This window comes from Chrysemys picta, chromosome 2, assembly GCF_011386835.1.
Source record: "Chrysemys picta bellii isolate R12L10 chromosome 2, ASM1138683v2, whole genome shotgun sequence".
In the NCBI taxonomy this organism is placed as follows: domain Eukaryota; kingdom Metazoa; phylum Chordata; order Testudines; family Emydidae; genus Chrysemys; species Chrysemys picta.
The window spans coordinates 206,244,943-206,271,102 of record NC_088792.1 but is presented as its reverse complement, the minus strand read 5'-3'; the positions used below and the strand labels follow the sequence as shown (position 1 = coordinate 206,271,102).

At 42.4% G+C, this 26,160-nt stretch overlaps 1 protein-coding gene and 1 long non-coding RNA gene across 4 annotated transcripts; one reads left to right on the top strand and one right to left on the bottom strand.

Annotated features, from left to right (window-relative positions):
• Positions 1 to 279: 279 nt before the first annotated feature.
• Positions 280 to 8,276, bottom strand: ZBTB14 (zinc finger and BTB domain containing 14). 3 transcript variants are annotated; one of them, XM_008172424.4, is made up of 3 exons: positions 8,135 to 8,276; positions 4,248 to 4,330; positions 280 to 3,791 (listed from the first exon to the last, which is right to left on the bottom strand). In XM_008172424.4, exons 2-3 carry the CDS (start codon positions 4,248 to 4,250, stop codon positions 2,448 to 2,450), a joined length of 1,347 nt encoding a protein of 448 aa, XP_008170646.1. In that variant the 5' UTR covers positions 4,251 to 4,330; positions 8,135 to 8,276; the 3' UTR covers positions 280 to 2,447. The 3 variants fall into 3 exon arrangements, with proteins under 3 accessions (XP_008170646.1, XP_005303185.1, XP_005303186.1); XM_005303128.5 differs by lacking the exon at positions 8,135 to 8,276 and adding an exon at positions 7,464 to 7,602; XM_005303129.4 differs by lacking the exon at positions 8,135 to 8,276 and adding an exon at positions 7,456 to 7,594.
• Positions 8,277 to 8,532: 256 nt separating this feature from the next.
• On the top strand, positions 8,533 to 14,727 carry LOC112060118 (uncharacterized). The gene is made up of 2 exons (XR_010598822.1): positions 8,533 to 9,421; positions 13,995 to 14,727. It is a non-coding gene; the product is annotated as an uncharacterized LOC112060118 (long non-coding RNA).
• The last annotated feature ends 11,433 nt before the right edge of the window (positions 14,728 to 26,160 follow it).

Here is a 26,160-nt window from a genome sequence, read left to right as displayed (position 1 = left end):
TTAAAAAACAAACAAGATTAAAACTTTGCAAGCACCAGGGAAGAAAGGTGCAGCTCAAATTCTGAATCTACCACCTTTATGTATGCTTACATATAACAAACCGCAAAATATTTTTACACTATTAATTTAGTGTCTTCCTTTGTGGGAAGCTATAAAAAGAAATGAGTACTTACTATTTGACATTGCACAAATATAAAATGGATAGTTGGTTTACTAACTAAAACCGCTAAATGTAAAATGAAGAAACGTTTAAAAAAATATATAGGACAAAGTCCAAAATTTACATATTCTAAAATATTCAATTCATGTTTTATTTACAGAACAATTTTCAAACTATTGTTGGTATTTTAATATAATTGCTAAAACTGTTGATTACATGAAAGATACACAATGAAGTTGTAACAAAAATTATCAGTTACAAAAATGTTATTTTCAATTTCTATTTAGAAATGCAAGAGGTGATTTACCACACAATAATTTATAAATACTTGTCTGACAACTTTTATATGTCATGGGTCTCTTAAGTGACCAATTTATTCCAACCTGATGTGCAAAAGAGTGCATTTTTGCCCATTTATAGTTGAAATATAACATTGATAATAATTATATTATTTACACTTAAAATAAAGAAGTATTCATGTTCCTTAGGATCATTTTAACAATTAATATTGTGAAGTTGTGACTCCCTATTTCCATATACAGGAGACAGCTCAGTCTGTAGTATTTTAGAAGTTTTGTTGAGATTGTGGTAAGTTAAGGAACAATTAACAATCCCTTTCCACCCCCGCACCCCTCCCCCCCAAAAAATCCCCAAACAAACAAAGCAAAACAAAACCTTGCCTGAATGATTTCAAAAAAAGATTTCACAGATTCTAAGGCAATGATAGTTGGAAAAACTGGCCAAGATCATCCCTTCCTGTGGGAGATTTCTCAGAAGGTAAACATTCTCATGCAGATTCCCCTGTAGAGATCTTTCTACACACAATCCTATTGGGAGGTGCCCCCCTAAAAGGCCATGGAACCTATCCTTTAAGTTGCAGGCAGCGATCTGCAGGGCGCCTGGTACCAAATCCCTCCCCTCAACAGCACAGCTAATTCCACTGAGGTGTATTTCTACAGACATCCCTTCATAGAGGCGCCAAGTTTCTAATCTGCTGGGGAGTGCTCGACCCCCGGCTCTGCCCAGGCCCTGCCTCCACTCCACTCCTTCCCCCAATGCCCCGCCCCATCTTGCTTCTTCCCACCCTGCCTCTTCCCCGCCCAGTTCTGCCCCCTCCCCCAAGAGTGCTGCGCCCTCGCTCCTCCCCGCTCACCCCCAGCGCCTCCTGATGCTGCGAAACAGCTGATCCACACCAGACGCTGGGAGGGAGGGGGAGGCACTGATCGGTGGGGCCTGCCGGTGGGTAGGAGACGCTGGGGGAAATTGGGGGGGCTGATAGGGGGCTGCCGGTGGGTGCTAAGCACCCACCATTTTTTTCCTGGGAGTCTGTGCCTGTGCATCCCTTTGCCTCGGCTGTCCTAGGGAGAGTGAGGGGAAGCTACATGACAAAGACAATACAGCCTCAGATTGCATTATCTTTGATTAATTTTCATGGGGCTAGATTTGGAACAATATATCTCTCTACAAATTCTGCCCACTTGCCCTCCCTCCCACCCCCAGTCCATCTCTCGTATACGGCATGAAAAGGCCTCTGAAGAGTACATGGAGGCAACTGAGCCCTACTCCTTTCTACACAGAAAGGGTAGATGAGTGCTGTGTCCTCTCCATTTGTTGATCCAGGGGACACATCTAGGCTATTATGAATGTGAAAAGTCTAACCTTTAGAAGAGCAAGTATTGTATGCATGAGCTAGATTAAAGAGAGGAATTTAAGGGGGTGGACAAAGAAGCAGGATAACTCCGCTTGACCAATTACCCAAAATTGCCAACCTGCTGCACTAATAGCTAATAAGTACAGTGAATGAGGAAAAAGGAGGAAATAAAAATGTCAGGATTCCAACAGATGAATTTTCATGGATTCTAGGTGTACTATATGCTTCTTGCATAACTACACCCAAAAATTCTTTTAAAAAAAATAATATTTTGTTCCCATACTTATAACTTTTTCTACAAATTTCAGTTTTGTTAGACATAATTTACCTCATTGGTTTTACTAATGTGTACAAAGGACAAGTATGCAGAAACATCAAATAGAGATTTCCTCGTTTTCTGAAATTAAAACATGTTAGTGCTAATAACAAAATTATTTTTATATTCTAAGAATACATATCTTTGAAGTATTTTAAAATACCTAACCAAGCACTGCTATATGCTCCCATGCAGTGTTCAATCCCTCTAAAAATATTTTATCCTGAAAAGATAATGATCAGTCTAAACATGTTTCAACATTTAAATTTTTGTTCAATTTAATTTCTTAAGTTACTTTTTGGATAAAGTTGCTTTTGTCTTTAACTACAAGCTATAGTTTCAAGTTGCTGCTCCGCTTCAGCTGCCATGGCTGCCGCCTGTAACTGTTCTGTTTCACTCTGGATGGCGTTGGCTGTTGTAATTTGTTTCCTTTCACTGTGCATATTGTTCTCGTGCCTTTTTAGATCAGATGCTTTAGCAAATGCTTTAGTGCAAGAGCTGCAGACAAAAGGTTTTTCCCCTCGGTGTCTTCTTTCATGATCTTTTAGATGGGACTTGTGCTTGAAAGCTTTATCACACATATGGCATGCAAATGGCCTTTCATTACTATGGACTCTTTCATGCTTTTTCAGATCTGGAGCTCGAATAAAAGACTTTCCACACACCTCACAGCTATAAGGCTTGTAACCTGTATGGATTTTCAGGTGCTCTTTCAAGTGAGCCTGTGTGGTAAACCCTTTAGTGCACATTTCACAAACAAATGGTCTATCAGCAGTATGGAGCTTTTCATGTTTTCTCAATCGTGCTTCATCAGTAAATGTCTTACCGCATGCTTGACATGCAATCTGTTCCCTGTGACCATAAAGCAAATACTCAAACTTCATGTCAGCAGCTGCTGTTGTCCATCCTGGCGTCTGTTCATCTTTCACTTCACTTATGCCATCATTAAAGGTTAGAGCTTGAGGGGTTTGAGATCCTAAGTCTTTTGATTCAGTTGTTTCCATGGGCTCCACTTCTTGACCATAGCAGTTTACTTTTCGAACCTCTTCACTCCCCAACTCTTTTAGAATTGCTTCTTGAACTCTTAGTGTATTAGTAGGAGATTTCCCATCTTCCTGACTTGGAGGAGTTCCTTCTACTGTTACATCTGATGGGCTATCATCATGATCTCCAATTTCCTCAACCTCGTCATCTTGGTTATCATTAGATTCTCCAATAGAACGATTTATTTTCAGACAATACTTACTCTTGGATTGGGCGTTTTCTTCGGGACTAGATACATCACGTTTCTGAGAACAAAGTTTATCCAAAAACCTAATACCAAGAATCTGACCTGATGACATCATCAAATTTACATCTTCCTTCTTAACTGAAATCTTTGCAGTATACATATAATTTAGAACCTCTTCAAATATATCAGAACGAAGGAAATCTATCTCTATTACTGATGAGCTATCAACCTCCAGTTTCTTGAAAAGCTTTTTGAAGTAGGTACTGCATGCAGCAAGCACACACCGGTGCGCTCTGAATTTCACATCTTCTACCACAATAGCTATGTCACAAAATTCTCCTTCCAGACGTTGTTCATTTAATGTTTTCAGAAACACAGTTTTGTGATCATCATCATTATATTTAATGCTTTCAGACATACTGATGAAAAACTCCTGGAGAGAGAAAGAAAAAAAAAAGTCTTGACTTTTTACTAAAACACTAACTCATAAGATATGATTCTAAGTGTCATCTACAAAATAAAAAATAAGAATTATCAAATGAAAACATTAGCTTAATTTGATCAGAACATGTCCTCCAGACTGTAAAAAATATTAATGTTAAGTCTCTTTTTCACCTAGTACCATGTACATACTTTGGAGAAAAAAAATGCTATTTCTTTCAATGACCAATTTTATTTGTAAGGAAATATAAATTTACTCACATATTTACATTAAATCTGCTTTTGTAATTCTAACTGGCATATTTAAATTTGCATATTTCTTATAACAAAAAGAAATGTCAATAAGTATTTACACATTTAAAACATATAAGCTCTAGAAACGTACATAAAATAACCATTTACCATTGTAACCCAAACTAAATACAAAACATAAAAGGTTAAGCCATACCATGAACAATGCAGGAAATTTTCTTAATAATCAATCACTAAACTTTTAACAGACGACTAATCCTTATTATGGGCACTCTGAACCTGAAAGAAAGAACATTGGAGAAGGTAAGAACAGAGAATTATACACTATCTTAATCTGTTTCTCAAATTAAGTAACATAATTAAATAACATGTTCAGCAATATTAAAAGTTATTCAGGAAATTAAGAGTCTATTCTCACCTTTTCAAGCAGTTAAAAACTATACAACTTGTTTTGTTAAAGTAAAATTTAAATGAAATTAAGTTTTGACTAATTTTATAGCAAACAGTATTTGATCTATGAATTGCAAGGGTGGTTAGGAAATAGCTATAAAAATACACCACAGCTGCAGAATTGTACGCTAAAGGCACAATGGAATCCACAGCTCCAAGTTAGGGGCCTAGGCTCCCCATAAAATTCATAGATTCCAAAGCCAGAAGGAATCATTGTGATCATCTAGTCTGACCTCAAGTATAACACAGGCCATATAATGTCCCCAAAATAATTACTAGAGTGTATCTTTTAGGATTTAAAAATTACCAGTGATGGAGAATGCACCACAACTCTTGGTACATTGTTCTTATGGTTAATTACCCTCACTGTCAAAAATTTACAACTTATTTCCAGTCTTAATTTGTCTAGCTTCAACTTCCAGACATTGGATTATGTTGTACCTTTTTCTGCTAGATTGAATAGATTTATTATATATTTGTCCCCAATGTAGGTTCTTACATACAGTAGCGTTGGAACAATTTTTATAGTGGGGTGCTGAAAGCCACTGAACAAAACTTTAAGCCCTGTATATGATGGAAACCATTTCAAGCCAGGGAATGCTGGCACACACCCCAGCACCTCTGGTTCCAGCACCCCTGCTTACAGACTGTAATCAAGTTATCCCTTAACCTTCTCTTTGTTAAATTTAACAGATTAAGCCCCTATCACTAGAAAACACGTTTTCTAATCCTTTAATAATTCTCGTGGCTCTTCTCTGAAACCTTTCCAATTTATCAACATCCTTCTTGAATTGTAGACACCAGCAGCAGTTGCACCAGTGTCAAATACAGAGGTAAAATAACCTATCTATTCCTACTCCGGGTTCCTGTTTATGCATCCAAGGATTGCAATAGCCCTCCTTTTAGCCACAGCATCAAACTGTGAGCTCATGTTCATCTCATTATCCACCATGATCCCCAAATCTTTTTCAGAGTCACTGTTTCCCAGGATAAAGTCCCTCATCCTGAAAGTATGAACTACATTCTTTGTTTCTAAATGTATACATTTACATTTAACCATATTTAAACAAACATACTGTTTGCCTGAAGATTCATGGGAAGAGTTAGGTGCCATGGACTAAAATTATAATGGGGACAGTGTCATCACCTCCACCTCCTAGCTGTTTTGTGTGGGGTTAGGCATGCTTTGACAACATCTACTCCTACTGGATTGGGAACTGCAGGCAATATAAGCAAGGGAACACCTAGTTTGAGGATCCTGCTGGGGCTTAGGCATGAGATGGTCTCCTGAGCACCTAGACCGGGCCGGCAAACTTTTTGGCCTGAGGGCCACATCGGGTTTCCAAAATTGTATGGGGGTCTGGTTAGGGAAGGCTGTGCCTCCCCAAACAGCCAGCTGTGGCCTGGTCTCCGACCCCTATCTGACCCCCCCTGCTTCTCATCCCCTGATGTGCCCCCTGGGACTCCTGCCTCATCCAACCCCCTGTTCCCTGATGGCCCCCCACCCCATTCACCCCCCTGCTCCCTATCCCTACTGCCCCCAAAACACCCACCCCTGACTGCCCCCCGCTGCCCCATCCAACCCCCTCTCCTTCCTGAACTCCTGCACCCATTCAACACCCCCCGTTCTCCACCCTCTGTGCTGCCCGGCCATCCAGAGCATTGCGCTGGCGGTGCAGTGAGCTGAGGCTGTGGGGGAGGGGGAACAGCAGGGGAGGGGACGGGGACTAGCCTCCCGGGCCAGGAGCTCAGGGGCTGGACAGGAGTGTCCTGCGGGCTGTATGTGGCCCACAGGCCGTAGTTTAACCACCTAGACTGAGACATGTTCATTGGCAGAAACTTAGGCACCCAGGGGACTTTAACAATAGAAATTTAGATGCCTAGGGAGTTTAGGCACCTACAGAGAGTTAGGTGGCAGCTGAGTGGCATTTCTGAGGCTCTCAGTGGCACATCAATGTTGGCCTTAGGCGCCTAAGTCCTTTTATGGATCAGGATTCCCCCCCCCAAGTAATGACGTTCTAAAATAATCAGGTATGAGAGGCGTACAGAACAATTTCAATGTATAAAAGAAAACAAGAACAGCTTTAAAAACTATGGGACTAGGAACTAACTTTTTTACAAATAGTAAAGAGTCCCTGTTAATGGTCAATAGCATGTCTTGTCATTTTTTGTATAAACAAAACACTGATTTAAAATTTCAAAGAGTTTTTCTGTTGTCCCATTGATAAGCATCTTTTCAACCTAACAGATTGTTATGGGAAAACTGAAATAGTGTATACATAACACATTATCAAATCTCTAAGTACCTATCCAGGGAACAAATATTGAGAAGGCTCTTCAATCTAGCAGAGAAAGGTATAACCTGAGCCAGTGGCTGGAAGTTGAAGCTAGAGAAATTCAAACAGGAAATAAGGCATATATTTTCAACAGTGACGGTCATGAGGGATGCATCACCAGCAACTTTCAAATCAAGATTGGATGTTTTTCTAAAAGATCTGCTCTAAGAATTGTTTTTGGGGAAGTTCTCTAGCCTGTGTTATACCGGAGATCAAACTAGATGATCACAATGGTCCCTTTTGGCCTTGGAAACTATTAATCTATATAAATGCACAGGTGTATACAAACCGAAAATAGAAAATTTGCTAGCTTCTTTCAATGCTTGTAATCTTGCAGCATGCACTGTGGTGCCTACTATGGAGCTGGTGTGCACTATGAGGCAACTGTGTAAAATTCCACTTAAATAAGGGTCACTTTTTTTTAAACAGGAAAGTAAAATAGTCTTTTGTTTTGCCCTTTTTAAACAGCTGTTCTCCCCACCCCACTGAGGCAGGGGTGTGTTTTTGTTTTTCTTCTGTGGTGTGCACACAGCACCCAGCGCTAAGGCATCCCGGTCACTGGGCCTAACGTAAAACAACAACAAAGCTGCATGAAGCCACGTGGTGTTTCTCGTTCACCAAATCACCTGGGTTTAGGCAGCGGCGCGCACCTAACTGCGGCGAACACGCGAGTAAGGGGCCGAGCCCGGCGTGCGCCCACGGGCCCGGGTGTCCCTGGCCCAGTGCGTGCGCCCGGAGCCAGCTGTGCGAGCGTCCCCGGGGCCGCGGCAGAGTCCAGGTGCGCGGGCCATGGCGGTGCGCGGCGCCAGGCGGGCACTGCCGGGCTCTGCTCCTCGCTGCGGGTTGTTAGGGGCCGGAGCCCGGCTTCTTCTCCAGAGCGAGCCTCGCAGCGCCAGCCCGGGCCCGTCCGCGCCGCCTCTCGGGGCTGCGCCGGGGACAGGCGGAGGCGGGATCCCCTGCGCGGTGCCCGCGCATTGCCCGCCCCCTCCCGCCTGCAGAGCGGCGGCGGCCCCGCGGGGCAGGGCCAGGGCGCGCAGGCGGCGGCCCCGCTCCCCTTTGTTGCAGTGGGCTCGGGGCTGGCGCGCGGCGGCGGCGTCTCTTCGCGCGCGTCGGGAAGGAAGGAAAGAGGGAGGGGTGAAGCAGCGGCGCGCGGCGGCTGCTGCGGCTGGCGGCGGCGGGCGCGTCTGTGGCGCCTCCATGTCTCCGGCGCGAGCCGGCCAAGCTGACGGGCAGCAGCCTCAGTGACGAGAGCGCGCGCAGCGGCCCCGCCGTGTGTATGCGGGGGAGCCGCGCTTACCTGCTGCCGCCGCCGCCGCGCTCAGTGCCGCAGTTCGCGGGGACGCTGCTGCTGGTGGGACGGGGGCTTTGGGGGGGGGGGGTCTGCGCGCGTCTCTCTGGCCGTCACCGCCGCCTCCTGCACGAGCATCCAGTGCGCGCACGCGCCGGGGTACGTGCATGCGCGGTGCGGGCAGGGCGCGCCTGCCGAATGGGGGCAGGGGGACTTGCTCATTCTCGCGGGCGGGTCCCCCCTCCCTCGCGGGCCGCGCTGTGCGAGACGAGGGGTGGCGCTCGCGCGCCGCGGCGACTGTGAGGCTCGCGCGGCCGCGAGGCGGTGACGTCATCCCGAAGCGGGCGCCAAAAGGAGGAGGCGTTTTCTCGGGAACCCGCCCAGCCACGCTTGGGTGCGCGAGCTTGGCGCCCGCCCGCCTCACGGAGCCGTCCCGCAGCGCGGCAGCGAGCTGGGTTGGCTGCTGAGGTGCCGCGGGGTAACGGTCGCCGCGCGGCCTGGGTGTGGGTCCGGCAGGGAAGTGGGGCCGCCTCGCGCCCATACCCGCAGCGCCGGGCCGAGGTGCTGCCACTCCCCGCGGGCCCGCCAAGTGGAGGAGGATGAGCGTCGTGTGCCACCTCCTGCGGGGGCAGTTGTAGCGGGGCCCCCAGCTGCCCCCCCGCTCCTGTAACAGCGGTGTACGTGGGCCGAAGGGGGTGCGGTGGCCCAGCTTTCTCCGGCCGGGCCTGACTGTAGCGGGGGGGAGGGCGAGGGCGAAGGAAGCCTGCGGGGCAGTAACAGAACTAGCAGGGGAGGCTGATCATTAGCCAAGTGCCCCTTGGCCGTGCGCCTGTGTGATGGCGACAAGGCCAAAACTGGGTCAGCGCCCACAAACCACCTGCCTGATAGGTAAGAGGAACACGAGCAATGCCCCTGTGGATATATTTTTCTCACTATAACACCTGCCCTATCATCCATCTCTCCCCCAGAGCAGAGGAAGGGGCCTGGAATCACATCACTGCTGAGAACATCACTTTCAATTGCTTCAATTGGGTCGCTGGAACAATTTGTATAATGAGGGTGCTGAGAGCTATTGAGCCAAACTATAAACAGTGTATATGATGAAAACCACTTCAAGCCAGCCCCCTATTCCAGCACCTATGTTAGGGTTTCAATTTTTGTAAGAATAATATGTCCACTGAACAACCAGGACAATTTATTTCATTACCAATCTTGTGTTCTCTTCTGTTTCAAAATGAAAAATGAGCTCTTAAAATACCAGCCAGATGGCAAGATGTTCGGTGAAATAAATTGCGGGTAAATATAAATTTAAAATGTTACAAAATAATGCCTAAATCTTTTAGAATAGCACAAAAGTAGAAATTGTTTTGGAAAAGATTAAAGCAGAATCTTGATGGCTACATAGCTGCTGACTTAGGAACCATTTTTGACAAAGAATGCCAGAGAATATTGCAATAAAAACTTAGTAGAAAAATCAGCTCATGCTGTGGGAGAAACAAAGTGACTACGTTCATAATTGCTGACCCTTATCCTGGTGTTTCACTCCTGATGTTTTTATGTAATGATATATATATTTCTGTTAATTTTCTTTCTACCTGAGCACATCTTTTAACTGTTGAAGCCTGTTGTCCGTCAGTTGCAGATACAATAGAAATAACTCCTCATTGTGCCACTGGATACCAAAGGTTGCCAACCTTAGTATTTAACAGTAATATGGGTAGGTTATAACCAAGAAGTAGTGCTTTAACTATACTGAACTAATATTGTTATGAGCTGATTTTCTGGAAAACACAAATTCTGAGTTTCCTCATGCATGAAGGGAGCATCTCTTAAACATCTACAAAGACATCTCATTTTCTTCCTTCAAATTCCCCCTTAAAACTTCTTTACTATCATACCTAGAACAATCTTGACAACAGATAAGCAGCTGGTATGCTGAAACCACTGCCTGTTGTGCTGACCCATAATGTCTCACTGTCTCTTAGTGCTCCTTCTAGCTGCTATATCCACCTGTTGTTTTGTTTTAGATTTTAAGTGCTTTACTGCAGTAGCAAGCTTTGATGGGTTTGTAAAGTGGATAGAATAGTGGGGACCTGTCTATTATGCACTCCTAGATACTACTACTGCCATACAAATAAGTAGAGTCCTTTAAAGAACTTCACTGGAGAAAAAACACAATTGCACAACTCAGTGACACAGCAGGTGTTGCAATTTGTTTTTTCTCCACCTTTTCTTTGTGTTATGTCCTACGTGTTTGAATGTCCCCCTAGTGGTAACTCTTGTAGTACTACTTAATACAGGAAATACATGCATACTACCCAGAATAGTTTGCAGAAACTGGGTACGTCTACACAGCAAAAAGAAGAAGAAAAAACAACCCCACGGAGCCTGGTTTAAAGCCTGTGTCAGCTGACTCAGGTTGACACTATGTGGCTAAAAATAGCAGGGTAAACATTCCAGAGGGAGCCTGTACTTGGAGACCCCTCCCTCACTGGGACTCTGAACCAGGCTCCACCCCAAACCCAAATGTCTGCACTGTTAGTTTTACCCCACAGCACAAGCCCACGTCATTTGACACAGGCTCTGGGACTAGTTCCTGTGGTTTTTTTTTTTTTTTTTTTTTTTTTTTTTGCAGTGTAGATGTGCCATTGTGTGTTTAAGGAATGAAAAATAACGTATGGTTCATTGTTAATATAAAACCTTAAGCTTAATATATAATGGAGATATCCCATCTCCTAGAACTGGAAGGGACCTTGAAAGGTCATCGAGTCCAGCCCCCAGATCCCTAAGTGGCCCCCTCAAGGATTGAACTCACAACCCTGGGTTGAGCAGGCCAATGCTCAAACCACTGAGCTATCCCTCCCCGCCATCTTCTTATACACAAAATTCTGACTGTACAATGTGATACAAAAGTTGGCAATGATGTGGATGTGACCCTGAGCACCTCATATTCACACCCTATACACTGTTGTAATAATTTGTACACAATATTCGTTGAAGTATCATTTGAAAACTAATAATTCACTGTTCATTAATATTATTGTGGGATATATGTACATGGTGTGTATTAAGAGTTATGAATATATGCTGAAAAATTATTAAAGTGTATTTAAACTAGGCATGTCAGAAAGTTAGTGAACTAGACAAAGGAATGTGTTTGCTTCTCTGACCAGCTCATCAGGCAAAGACAATCAAGGTCCATTTTTATATATTAGGTAAGCAAAGCTAACAAGTAGGGAATGAGACAGCCTGGCATCTACACCCAGCAGAAGAGAGAAGCTTGATCTGGTTTTTACTTTTCAGAGACTACATTTCAAAGGTTTACTGATCTATAAAGACAGGGGTGCTGAACCTCAAATGATAAGCAATAGACTCAACTGATTCTGTATATTGCTGTATTATAAAAGTGTTTAGAGCGAGGTCTTTTCTGAAAGTTAATGTCACACTGGTGATTAATATTGTGAAATTTATGTATTATTATAATATAAGAAAATATGGATATTTGATGTGTTTTCAAGTCTGTCACCAAACAGGAAGAAACAAGTTCTTTCTCAGACAGGAGAGCAGGCAGCTATTTACCTGTCTCCTAGGTAAATTAAGTATGGTGGAATCAAAACAACGGAAGCCCTATTTACATACAGGGGGGATGGGAAACCCACAGGAAGGGGAAAAAAGCATAAGGTCATCTTGCCTCTTGGAACAAAGTCATTGAACTTTAGAATATGGCGGGGAGGGATAGCTCAGTGGTTTGAGCATTGGCCTGCTAAACCCAGGGTTGTGAGTTCAATCCTTGAGGGGGCCATTTAGGGAACTGGGATAAAAATCTGTCTGGGGATTGGTCCTGCTTTGAGCAGGGGGTTGGACTGGATGATCTCCTGAGGTCCCTTCCAACCCTGATATTCTGTGATTAAGATATAAGCAAAGACAGAAGCGGTCTTTGGCATCCATCAATAGGTTGCTGAACCAAGGCTGACTGCATAGCACACAGACTCTCAGGGTGTGACCTGCATGTTTGTTGAGGACTGTAAGCATCCCAGGCAGAGAGCTACAGTAGCAAACCTGGGTGCCTCACAATGCTTTGCTACTGTAGGTCTCTGCAGTGTGAGCGACTCAGGGTTACAGAGTAGGTGACACAAGCTCTTACTGGTCTGGAGTGCACCCCAACCCCATGACAGAGCAAACAGAGACAAAGACTTGCTGATTTCTACCTGTTGATGCTAGAGCACTGTGTGATAGTGATGTAGCTGAATAAAAACAAGTATGTGCCTATGAGCAACATGACCTAAGGTTTTGGGTTACTTAAATTTAGCAGCACCATATAATAAAACAAATTACATGGGAACTCAACCAAGCATTAATAAACAGATTAGCTTAAATTGTTAGTGGGAGACTTACTGGTACTTATTTCCCTGTTGAAACTAGAAGAAAAAGTTTCTGACTGTAGTCAGTCTTTAAAGTAATGATTTGCAAATTGTGAGCTTAGGACTAAAGATTTTACTTCCCAATTCACTTTTGAAATATGATTAAGCAGTAGAGATGGTCAACAAATAGGGCAAATGTATGACACAGCAAAACCAAATGTTTTTGCAAAAAGCCTAATGTATAAAATACTCCGACAGTGATCCCACATAAAATAAACGAAAAGGAAGAAAAAAGGATGGAAGTAAAAAATGGCATGGGGAAAGCATACATTTAAAATCAATTTTACATGATTTGCTAAAGAGTTTACAAATTTTGGGGATGATCAAATGGTACTTCTTTTAATAAGTGAAAATAGCAGCTATTCAGTAGAAATGTATTTGTGCATTAAGACAGTCTTAATTTAGCTTGCAATGCATATGGAGAAGGCACTGTGGTATCGCTTATGAGGAAGATAAGGAGAGACTGATTGGCTTTGACTCTAGAACTAGAAGAATCATGTACAAAAGAAAAAGTCTCCATCTATAATTTTTGGTGTATGAAAATTCCACAACTATATAGCTGAAAATGTACCTTAGTTACTGACCACAACACCTTGATGGTCATTTTAAGGTTTTGTGTCAGCAGTCTCTGCGCACACCCCACTAGGAATGTAACACTGGGCATTGATCTTACTTATATTTATAATATTGAATAATGGAAGTCATTAGACCTTGGAAATGATAGCTCAGGGGTTGGCAACCTTTCAGAAGTGGTGTGCCGAGTCTTCATTTATTCACTCTAATTTAAGGTTTCGCGTGCCAGTAATACATTTTAACATTTTTAGATGTCTCTTTCTATAAGTCTATAATATAACTAAACTATTGTTGTATGTGAAGTAAATAAGGTTTTTAAAATGTTTAAGAAGCTTAATTTAAAATTAAAATGCAGAGCCCCCCCAGACCGATGGCCAGGACCCAGGCAGTGTGAGCGCCATTGAAAATCAGCTCGCGTGCCGCCTTTGGCACACGTGCCATAGGTTGCCTACCCCTGTGATAGCTTATCAATATCACCATATAACGATCTTCAGAAGATATTGGTGAAGGGATTTGAGAAGACATTATTCTATCCCAAGTTTAACGAATGGGTGGCTGAGTTTTATGGCTTAAGGAGGCTTTTCAACTGTACATAGTAAGATTTATTTCTGGTGACCAGGACTAGATTAAGATACCAGACAAAATCCTCAATTGGTATAAATCAGTGTAATGGCAATGAAATATCTGACCCAGCTGATGTCAAGCACCATGGAAGTATCTGAACTGTTTGTACAAGGGCATAAGGTCTATATGACAGGAAACATAAATCTGTGGAGACTCTCCATCCAAGTGATCAACTCCCTTCTAGTGGACTTTCAGGGTCTGATTTTCATTCACTCCTGATTTATGCTGACATAATTCCATTTATTTCAAAGGACTCTCTCATAATTTACACCAGGGTGAGAGAAGAATCAGGCCCCTCAGAATTTTTTGAAGTAATTCCAATGATTCCAATGGTCAAGGAAACAGTCGGTACCAACCAGCAGGAAGAGAAGTGTTCAGGCACCGATGGTACCCTGCAATAGTACTATTACCTCTGGAAAAAATGTCCTTGGAAATTCAGACTACATACCACAAACTGGAACAAGAAATGAATCCACAAAGCCTCAGAGACATCACCCAATCTGTACTCCTAAATCTCCTACCCAAATGGAGATAAACGGTTAATCCAGTTAAAAACATATCTGTACCTACAGGACCTAATCTGAATTTGTTCACAAGGTCAAAGAAGTCTACTTTGTTATAATAATAATATAATAAAAGCACTTAACAATTTTAAAACAATTGTTAACTATTTTAAATCTAAATATAAGACTATTTTGCATATCTTATATAAAATGTTAACAATCTGGTTGTTTTCTCTGTACCTTTGTGTATCTGTGTGTTTCCTCATATGTAATAGAGCAGAGGAGTGTAACAGTAATAGCATATAGTGACACGTTCTATATGCTCACACAACTCCCATCAAAATGAATGTAAATTGTACTTGCATACCCTATTAAAAATTAATAGAAGTTGCAGCTGCATATCTGAGGGCAGAATTTAGCCCACTACATATTAAAGTAAATATTTAATAGTCAACCTAATAAAAATGTAATATAACAATGTCAATGCAAGTTAATTTTATTATGCAAATCTTAATCTTTTCATAGTCTGACCTGTGTGCATTTAAATGTGCACCTTTAGTGTTGCAGAAACATACTGTAGGTTTTTGCATTTACAGTAGTTTTCTTGGATCAGATGCTTCTCTCTACTGTGCAGAATAAGCAAAAGAATAAGAAGATAAACACAAGGGGCCCAAAGTTAATTAAGGGGGGGGAGGGTAGCAAAACTTGTTCAGCATACTCTCCCATGGCAAACTGCATTTGGATTTCCATGGGATGTAAGTGAATTTACTAGGGCAGAGGGGGATGGAGTCAGGGAGCAGATGCTTTGTGCATGATGCTCCCCTAGCAACCTGGCAGACTTCCCAGTTGAAATCTGCGTGGGAGTTAATGATGTGTCTTGCAGCATTAACTCCCCTCTGTAGTTTCTGGAATCCTTAGAGAAGAGGATAGCGTGAAGACACCCTGGGAGGGCTGGGCTGCAATATGGAGGGAATGACAGCACAGCCCTTGATCGAGCTATTCTACCAGGAAGAAGTGGGAGGCCTAGGAGTGGAGTAGAGTTAAAATGCCTCTGTGGATTCCCCAAATTCTACAGGATTGGAGGATCCTTAAGCTGTGCATTATTAAGGGGCTGTGTACCCTACTGTGTCTACAGTGTAGCCAAAATCCTTTGTCCCAGAGACCTTGTTCACTCTGGCCCTAAATTACTATACTGCACTAACATTGCTTAAGTAGTTTTTACTTTAAGTAGTTCTCTTAGCAGAGGTTCATGTACGCTTTGTGCCACAGATACACAAGATTGTATGTGTATCTAAGATTGTGGGACAGGATACATTCTATTGTATTCTTAATGGTTCCCAATGACTCATTTTTGATTACCAGCTCACCCTTTTGGAACATTTCCTAGCAAAGTTGCCATACCTAGCTGTTTGCATACTCATGTCTTTTCTCCCTGTCCGTTCTTTGCCCTGTTCTCGTGGTTTTTTTTTTTAAACTCGTTGATTTTGGTTTTGCTTTCCATTTTTACTCTTCTTTTCTCTTGCACACCCATTGTTCGTCTGCTCCTTTCTTGTTCTTTCACTCTCAGTTCTCTTGGTCTACATCCAGTCCTTGCCTCCCTTCCAATTCCAATTACCTCTTCCCCCAGTGATCTTCTCTCTTCTGTCTCCCCACTTCCAGTGTTGGCATCCCTCTGCTCTCTCTTCACTGTTTCGGTGCTGTTCCCCTGCCCCCCCGGTTCTGGGCTCCCCATTGCCTCCTTGCCCATTCCCGCTGCACATTCCCTCATGCTCTTTCTTCACCCCATGCTAAGCAATGTGCTCCCTGCCTGTTGCCATAGAGACTGTAGGGAGCACCACTGTATAGCATCACCCATGGGAAGGGCAGAAGGGATGGCAATGAGTAGGAGCAGCAGTTCCCAGGAGAAAACTGAGGTTTGGTGCTCCACATGCTGGGACTCTTTGTCCTAACCAAAGAGGGTATTACAACATACAGATTAAACATTCAACCTTAACTTTGGTATTTCTTGAGTGGTTCCGATTGCTTTATTAGAGGGGTACTTTTGCATGTGATAAATAGTTAATATTTTTAAACACCGAAAATATAAAGTAATAAGTAAGAATTATTATTTCTATGCTGAGTTCCCTTTTTTGTGCAAATCATGAAGTGAATGCACTGTATAAAGAGGCTGGCCCCCTTTTATGGCTGGTTTATCGCTATGAACAGGTTCCTTAAGCACAGGGTCAGATATATTTTTGATTTACACAGCACACATGCCATATATCCCTATGAGACCAGTTGTCAGTTTTTAGTCCATTTGCAATTCAGTTTCAAGACAGATTTTTCAGTACGTAGTTAATGGAAGAGTTCATTTACTCCTTGGTCAAACATTTACTTGATGGTCTTAGTCTAGTAGTTTGATTAGGTTTAGAGCAGATTTCTTGGATAGTGTATGTGTTAGGGGTAGGCGTAAGGAGGGTGAGCCGTTTAGTTCTGGTTCAAGGTAGATTTGTAGCTAGAAAACCATAGTGAGGAATCTTGCAATGCCCATGTATGAAATCCTTATTTTTAGTTACAAAATGTGTGTACTTTTGACGTTGCACAATGTTTTTCCCATGGACTGAATCTAATTGAACATGCCAAAATGTAAACAAGTGTCATTTACCGTAAGCTAATTATTTTGTTTAAAAAACAAGTGAAAGCAGCTTCTGGTCTGTGACATTCATGCAGAAGACATTGCCTCCAAAGTGAGCATATTCCATGACCGAGAAATCATGTTACTATATTGCTATAGCCCTCATCCCCCTTTCCCAATTCTTTGTTAACTGCACCGTAGCCCATGTCTAAAATTAGACTGTACAGTCTTTATGGCAGGAACAGTGGGCCAGAGTCTCCATTGCCTTATACTTTCATTTACACCTGGGCAGGCAAATACAAAGTGCTTTAATTCTGATTGTATAGTTTCTTACCCACAGGTGTAAATGGCTAAATAAGATGTAAGGATGTCAATACCCCTGGTGGAGTCACCTGCAAGGACTGAACCCAAGTCCACTGAATCTAAACACTTGAATCCATATGGTTTACACTAAAGAACAAGGGCCCTTAACTAGGAATCAAGATCCAGTAGCAGACTTCTGAACCTCACAAACTAGTGAGGAATAAAGAACCACACTGGGTTAAGGTGTGTTATAAAAGTCTGCAAAGAATAAGACCCTGTGTCTTTTTTATTTGTTCTATGAAGAACCTAGCATACTTTTGGGTGCTACAGTTGTTTCCTGCAACAACTGATGCAAAGCATGATTTCCTCTCTCTGAAAGCATATGGTTTAATAACCAGGGAATCACTGATTAAAGAAAATACTGAAACCAAGGGCCTAACAACAGCAACTTTGTATATACATCTAAATTTCCATAATTACAAAGCATTAGTATCAGCCACTGTTTGTGCGTGACTACAAACAAACAAAGAGTAGAATAAAGTAGGAAATCACTCTCCTCCCTTCCCCTGCTTCACTTCCTCATCATTATAAAGTCAACAACAGTTCAGAGAGAGGCATGAATTTGCAGAGATTACAGGAATTCCTCTGGAGATTTTTTCCCTAATGTCAATATATTTAAGGAGGCTTCTCTAAGTAGTTGAAGAGAGTGTTTGGAGAAGCATATGTTAAAGACAGATGGATCACTTCACTGCCAAGTTTTGTGCAGCTCCATGTGTGACATTTATAAACTTTAATGAGAGAGTTTGCCTATTTACAAATAACTATGAACTTCAGCTTAGGGGAAAAAAGCATGATTTAGTGCTCATGAAAGGCATGCTTCCCATACACCCTGCCATGCCAGCGGGACACAGTCCTGATCTGATGGGAAACTTCCTCTGATGGGAACTTCCTTCAGGGGTAATAGGAGTAATTCATGACAATGCAATTTTCAAGTCTCACTGCTGAGTCTGACAGTACATGCAAAGTGTGGTGGTCATTTTGTGATGTCAGAGCTGGAATGAGATCCACCACACTCCTCTCATATAGCGGGCACCAAACATCCATTAGATGGTGTAACTGTGCCTCAGTGGGTCACAACTGAGAATACCAAATTCAGGACAAACTGCTGAGAAATAGGGCGGACACACCCCAAAACTGGTGGTTATTCTCCCATAAGATATACCAAACCAGCAACACAAGTAAACTTCTGTTTCACCACACTGGCTAACAAGAAATCAGAACAGCGGTTTCCTTAGGCATTCCAGTCCTTGTATCACCACCAAAAACTCTGAACTTAATGATGAGTGGTTATTTAAAACCAATTTAATCAAACAAAAGGTTCTTCTGATCCCAAAGGACCAGCTACACACCCAGGTCAATATATAACTCAGATATTACCCAATAATCATGATGTTGCCAATGCTTTAGTATCTAAAATCTAAAGGTTTATTTATACAAAGAAAGAAAGGTGAGAGTTACAATTGGTAAAGGAATCAAATACATACAATAATTGTAAAGTTCTTGGTTCAGGCTTGTAGCAGTGATGGAATAAACTGCTGGCTTGTTAAATCTCTGGTTGCTGCCAAATCATTGGAAGGTCCTCAGTCCATTGGTTAGAACGCTCCCATTAGTATAAGTCCATAATCCAGAGGTTTGAGCAGGAAAGAGGCAAAATGGAGATGTTTCCAGCACCTCATCTCAAGTGAAGGGAATCCCATTGTTCTCACTTTGCAAACTTACAGGTAAAAGATGGATTTTGGAGTCACATGGGCAAGTCACAGATCCATGCATAATTTCGCTTAGGGCTTGTCTACACTGGCAATTTACAGCGCTGCAACATTCTCACTCAGGGGTGTGAAAAAACACCCCTGTGCACAGCAAGTTTCAGTGCTGTAAAGCGCAAGTGTAGACAGTGAACCAGCGCTGGGAGCTATGCCCCTCATGGAGGTGGGTTTTTTAGGGCACTGGGAGGGCTCTCTCCCAGTGCTCTGCTGTGACCACACAAGCCAAGTTAAAGAGCTGCTGTGGCAGTGCTTTCGCTGCCAGTGTAGACTAGCCCTTAGTCATATCAGGAAAGTCCATTACCTGTAGATAGGCATCTCCCATGGTCCATTGTGAGTTAAGTGTTCCTTGATGAGCCATTTAATTTGAATAGTCCCTTCAAGATAAAATAAAATAAAATTTAAATTAATGGAGATATCCCATCTTCTAGAACTGGAAGAGACCTTGAAAGGTCAATAGAGTCCAGCCCCCTGCCTTCACTAGCAGGACCAAGTACTGATTTTTCCCCAGATCCCTAAATGGCCCCTCAAGGATTGAACTCACAACCCTGGGTTTAGCAGGCCAATGCTCAAACCACTGAGCTATCCCTCCCCCCCAAATGTACAGGCTAAATAAATTGTGGGTGTTACCTCAGGAGCAAACTTTGAAATTCAGGTATAAAGCCAATACTCATAACTTCAACTACAAAAATGATACATGTATACAAATAGCATAATTATATTCAGTGAATCATAACCTTTCCATAGACATCTTACATGCCACATTTTGTACAAGATTTGTTGCAATTATATAACAGTGGTAGCAACAATGATCTACAAGGTCATAGTTTAACCAGATAATGTCACAGATGGAAAAACTTTCAGCCCTTAATGAACTGAACTAGATTCTAACTATAGACAAAAAGTTCCATAGCCCATCAGCAGTGTTAAAATTGCTGGTTATCACCTGTTTAGGAAGGATAGACAAGGCCGGATTAACCTTTTCTGAGCCCCGGCACCTGGACCGAGGCCCCACTTTGCCCATGTTCTGCCCCAAGGCCCTGCCCATGCTCTGCCTGAAGCCCCACCCTTGCTCAGCCTCTCCCCTTGAGGCTCCTCCCACTGCTGGTGGGGGAGAAGCGGGGGGGGGAGGGGAAGAGAGGAGCCAGTGGTTGGCTTAGAGACATGGGGGAGGGGACAGAGAGGAGCAAGCAGCAGGTGGAGAGGAGGGGGCAGAGAGGAGCGAGTGGTGGACAGGGTCTTGGGGGAAGAGGCCAAGTGGGGGTGGGGCCTACTGAGCATGGGCCCGGCACCAAGGCAGCATTGCAACCATTGTAAACCCGGTACTAAGGATATAATGGGTTAAGAGGTGGAATGGTGGCACCCTACTTTAAAGACACTGTTTCCTGTTTTAGAGTTACTGATAACTTAGAACCACAGAATTTTAAATGGATATGGTTCAATTTGCTAACTAATAAAGTGGGTGTCTGTTACAGACCATTGAATTAAATTAGAGAACAGGATGAGTCACTCCTTAAGCATGTGTCTGTAATATATGGAAAGAAAAATTCTGTTATTCTGGGGGACTTCAGTTTAGGAGATATATGCTGGAGGACTCATGCAGCCAGTAGCAAAACATTATCAGACATTCTAGAAATATAGAGAGAATTTTGAAGCACAAAAAGCTATTGCACACAACATGGGGTAATTCATTTCTATCCATCATAATTCAGGTACAAAGTAATTAGTTACTGAACTGGAACTTGCTGGTTGCCTAAGGACCAGTGATTGTGACCTGTTTACATTCAGTGTTGGCAACCACAGGACAGCCCCAACTGGTAATATACTTACTTAGTGATTCAAAAGATTTAATTTCCCAAAGCTGAGGAAAATTGATTGTGAGGAAAAATTTAGACAGAAAAAATGTAAATAAAAATTGGGAGTTCTTTAAGAAGAGTTTGTTAGATGGCCAAAAAGTCATGATTCCACAATCAAGGACAACTTTTTATATAAAAGCCCACCCTAATTCAGTGGTGAACTGGAGGCAGCAATTAGAATAAAAAAAACAACAATATATCACAAATAGAAAAAATGGGAAATAGATAGCTATTGATATACATTGGAAGTTATGAAGTGTAGAAAATTGATGAGTGAAGCTAAAGACATCATGGAAAAATCCATGACTGCCAGGACTAAGGAAAATAAGGGTTTTTTTTAATGAAAGAAATCCTACCATCAGTATAGGTCTGTTACTAGATGGAGATGGTAAAATTTTTAATAATGCTACAGAAAAGGCAGAAGTATTAAATACATATATCTGTTTTGTATTTGGAAAGAAGCAGGATGATGTACTCATATCATATGAGGATGATGAAGTACTTTCCAGTCCATTAGTAACCAACAAGTATGTTGAACAACATCTACTAGGGATAAACATTTTAAAATCAGCATACATAAATAATTTGAACTCAAAAGTCCCAAAAGAGCTGGACCAGGAGATCTGTGGCCCACTAATGTTAATTTTTAATAAAACTTGGAAAATCAAGGAAATGACAGAAGACTGGAAGCATGCTAATGTTGTGCCAATATTCATAATGGGCAAGTGGGGTGACCTGAATAACTGTAGGCCAGTTAGCCAAACATCAATCCCAGGAAAAATTATGGAAAATCTTATATGGGATTCATCTAATAAAGAATTAAAAGATAGGAATATAATTAATGCCAGTCAATATGTTTTAATAAAAATAGATGTTATCAAACAAGTCTGATTTCATTCCTTGATGAGGTTACTGCTGATCAAGGTAGCAGCATAGATGTAATATACTTAGATTTTTGACTTAGTATCATGCACCATTCTGATTAAAAAATAATACTGTACAATATCAGAAAGCACCCATTAAATGAATTAAGAACTGGCTAACTGATAGATCTCAGAAGGTTGTTGTCAGTTCATTGAATGGGAGTTTCTAGTGAGGTTCTGCAGGGATCAGTACTAGGCCTGACACTATTCAACATTTTCATCAATGATCTAGAAGGAAATATAAAATCACTGCTGATAAAAAGGATTGGTAGAGAAATAGATAATGGTGAGGACAGGGCAGTCATACAGAGCAATTTGGATTGTAAGATAAGCTGGGTCCATTCAAACAAACTGCATTTTAATACGACCAAATGTAATATGTCTAGGAATAAAACATGTAGGCCATATCTACAGAATGGGGGCCTGTATCCTGGAGAGCAGTGAGACTGAAAATGGATCTAGGGGTCCTAGTGGACAAGCAGCTCAACATGAGCTCCTAGTGTGATGCTGTGGCAAAAAGGGGCTAATATGATTATTGGATGTATAAACAGGGGAACAGTGAGAAGGAGTAGGGAGGTGATTTTACCCCAAGATATGGTATTGGTGAGGCTGATACTGGTATATTGTGTACAGTTCTGGTCCCATGTTTTAAAAAGGATGTTGAAAAACTGGAGAGGGTTCAGAAAAGAGCCACAAAAATGTTTTAAGGGCTGGAGACTTACCATGAGAGACTTAAAGAGCTCAATCTGTTTATCACAAAGAAGATTGAGAGGTGTTTAAACACTTTCATAGGTAGAAAATATGGGGTACTGAAACACTCTGTAGTCTTGCAGAGAAAGGCATAACAAGATCCAATGGCTAAAAGCTGAAGCCAGACAAATTCAAATCAGAAATAAAGCACTAATGTTTAATAATGAGCGTGATTAAACATTGCAGCAAACTACTAAGGGAAGTGGTAGATTCTGTATCTCCTTAAAGTCTTCAAATCATGACCTGGATGCCTTTCTGGAAGATGTAAGTTAGTCAAACACAAGTTATTGGACTCAATTCAGGGATAACTGGGTGATATTTGCATTTAGGAGCAGATCCTGCTTCCCTTGAAGTCAGTGGGAGTTTTGCCATTGATTACAAGAGAAGCAGCCCTGGGCCCTTAATTTCTAACTTGCTCTATAGGCGAAACTGACATATCAACTACATTAAAAATTCTTGGACAACTAACTGTATATTTTTAGAGATGAATTCATGGAGTGAAGAGAATTATATTTAACTTTTTAAATTATTTTTTAAAGATACTCCTCTCTAAGACTATAGACACTGTGACAGACCCAGACCAGTGGGGTACAGGAGTCTGGTAGAGGGCAAATATACTGGTCACTGGATGAGTAGATTTCTGTTCCCTGAGTGACCAGAGCAGGGGCTGCACTAGAGTAATCAGGAACCTGCTAGAACCAGTTAAGGCAGGCTAATTAGGACACCTGGAGCCAATTTAGAAGAAGCTGCTAGAATCAATTAAGGCAGGCTAATCAGGGCACCTGGGTTTTAAAAGGAGCTCACTTCAGTTTGTGGTGTGAGTGTGAGGAGTTGGGAGCAAGAGGTGCAAGGAGCTGAGAGGGTGTGCTGCTGGATGACTGAGGAGCACAAGTGTTATCAGACAACAGGAGGAAGGTCCTGTGATGAGAACAAGGAAAGTGTTTGGAGGAGGCCATGGGGAAGTAGACCAGGGAGTTGTAGCTGTCATGCAGCTGTTACAGGAGGCACTATAGACAGCTGCAGTCCACAGGGCCCTGGGCTGGAACCCGGAGTAGAGGGTGGGCCCGAGTTCCCCACAAACCTCCCAACTGACCTGGACTGTGGGTTCTTCCAGAGGGGAAGGTCTCTGGGCTGTTCCCCAACCCACATGGTGAATCTCTGAGGCAAGAAAATCCGCCAATAAGCGCAGGACCCACCAAGATAGAGGAGGAACTTTGTCACAACACATATAAAAATATTTTTAAAGTGCCTACAGGTTTATTTAGACCCCAAATTTAGGTCATTTTGGAGTAAAATGATATTATAAATCAATATTTTTTGTTTTGGGTTTAAACATTCTCCTGCATCTTCCGCATTTCAGGAATCACAACATTGCAATAGAGTCTGAGACTCAGAGAGATAGATTAAAATGACATGTAAACAAAATTTCAGTGGATTTGTCTATTTTCATTACCTCCTCCTATTCAGCCCTCCAACATTCTACAGCAGCCTTCTGCACATGGGGCCTGAGCCAGCCCCCACTGAAGTCAATGGAAAAAACTTCCATTAACTTCAGTGGGAATTAGATCAGGCCTGAAGAAGATGGGGCTGACTGTGCATCTTAATGCATGAACCACCATCCTTGTTCTCTCTGTCAAGTGATAAATCAAAAGCAATTAGTGCTAATTAACTACCTGAGCCCTGTTTCTTGTAAGGTGAAGAACAATTACATATCACAGTCTGATTTGATCATACATTAAAAGTTATGAAGCATTAGACAACTTGCTGAAATCAAACGCCTTGCCTTCTTTGTCCCTACTAACTCAAGGTCAGATTCTGCAAGAACAGTACTGAATCATGTGAATAATCCTATTGACTTCAATGAGGATACTTCCATTATTTAGTACGACTCAATGTGAATAAAGGTTGCAGAGTCCAGACCTCAGTGACTATACTGAAGAAGGATATTAGATTTACTTGGCATGACCAAAGAAATCTACATTAGCTGGTTATGAGACCTAAGGTCTGTTCCAAATGTTCATATACATTATACTCATGTACTTTACTCCTTTACTATGCTCAAATGCCCAGAAGAGACATCAGGTTAATTAGCTGGTAGCTGTATGGGTCTTCCTTAAATATAAGTGCGTTATGTACTAACTTTTCCTTTTTACAATAATCAGGAAATATGAGGGGGGGAGTGGGCGGGAGAGAGAGAGAAGAGGGCTGCCAGGGCTACAGCAGGGGTGTTCCCACGCGGCCCCTCCCGCTGCGCTGCCGCCTGCCACGAGGGCTCCGCTCCAGTCGGCGGGGAGGGAAGGAAGAGGACTGCCCTGCAGGGCGCCCTGGTTCTCCGCGCCGCCGCCCCACACAGGGCGGCCGGAGCGGAACAAACAAACAAACAAAAAAAAGACCGTTCCGTCCTAGGATTGGGCAGAATGCCGCCTCGAACAATCTGCCGCCCCAAGCACCAGTTTGCTCAGCTGGTGCCTGGAGCTGGCCCTGCTTCCAGGGGGTTGGCTTCATTAACAAAGAAATAAACAATTAGGCTGGGATTTTCAAAAGATCTTAAGGGAATTAAGTGCCCAAATCCCTTAGTCTTCTTTAAAAATTTCAACCTTAGATAACAGCATTCAGTTCAAACCTTCCCTAGACTCAGCTGCTCCTAGAGGTCCAACCTCAGTACTACTCCGCACAAATCATAGACCCTCCTCTCTTCTTGGAGACCAGCTCCTGACTCTCTTAGATATGTGAGGTGTTCTGAAGTATCTCAGTGAACCAGCAATCCCTTTCTCTGCAGGATCATCACCTGCTAACAGGGTAGAGTATTTCAGGCAAGCATTGGCAGGATTTTATGTATCTACCCTCACCGGAGCGACATCCAAGACATACTCTCTCTTTTTCCACATGCAACCAGTTGGAGTCCAGTGCCCAAAGACCTGAGAGCCACAGCATTGCCTTTTCTGCAACCATGAAGTTCACTCATGACCCCCTAGAGCCCAAAAGAGAAAGAGAAAGTGCTTAGGGAAATAAGAGAACTAATATCTCTATGAGTTGGCCTTTAATACTTTTATGTCTGGCTGTCCTTTTGAGCACAAGTGACTTGAATGGTTCTGCTGCTCAGGTCATCCTCAGTGTTTGGATGCACCCTAAGCCCATCAGCCTGGTTATGATATTGGTAGTGAGGCTTGAAAATGTCTCAAACTATGTTTAGTCATGCATTGTTGAGAAAAATGGTATATTAGAAACACAGGTAGAACTGAACTGGATTCTTGATAGAGTTGTACAGCAGTCTAGATGGGTTTCAAACAATTTTAGGTATATATCTTCACTTACTACCATTAAGATAAAACAGGGGGAGTTATGTAGAAAGCCTACTATTAAGGATAAAGTCACACATACCAACAGAAATAGCTTCACAGCCCCTCTACGCACATCAAGGAGTTCAACCATTAAATGGTCTCTCATAGTGGGGCATAGTATTGCTGAATACCGCATGCTGCTGCAAAATATTCATGAACACTTGAAATCTGAAGTGCTTGCATTAGAAAATGAATGTCGGAAAACAATCACAAGGCAATGCTGCTGTACATCCCCCTCCCTCCCTCCACTCCGTTAGCAGTGCTGGCTGCTGGTAGATACCTTTCCTTATAAAAAGTAACATAGTTG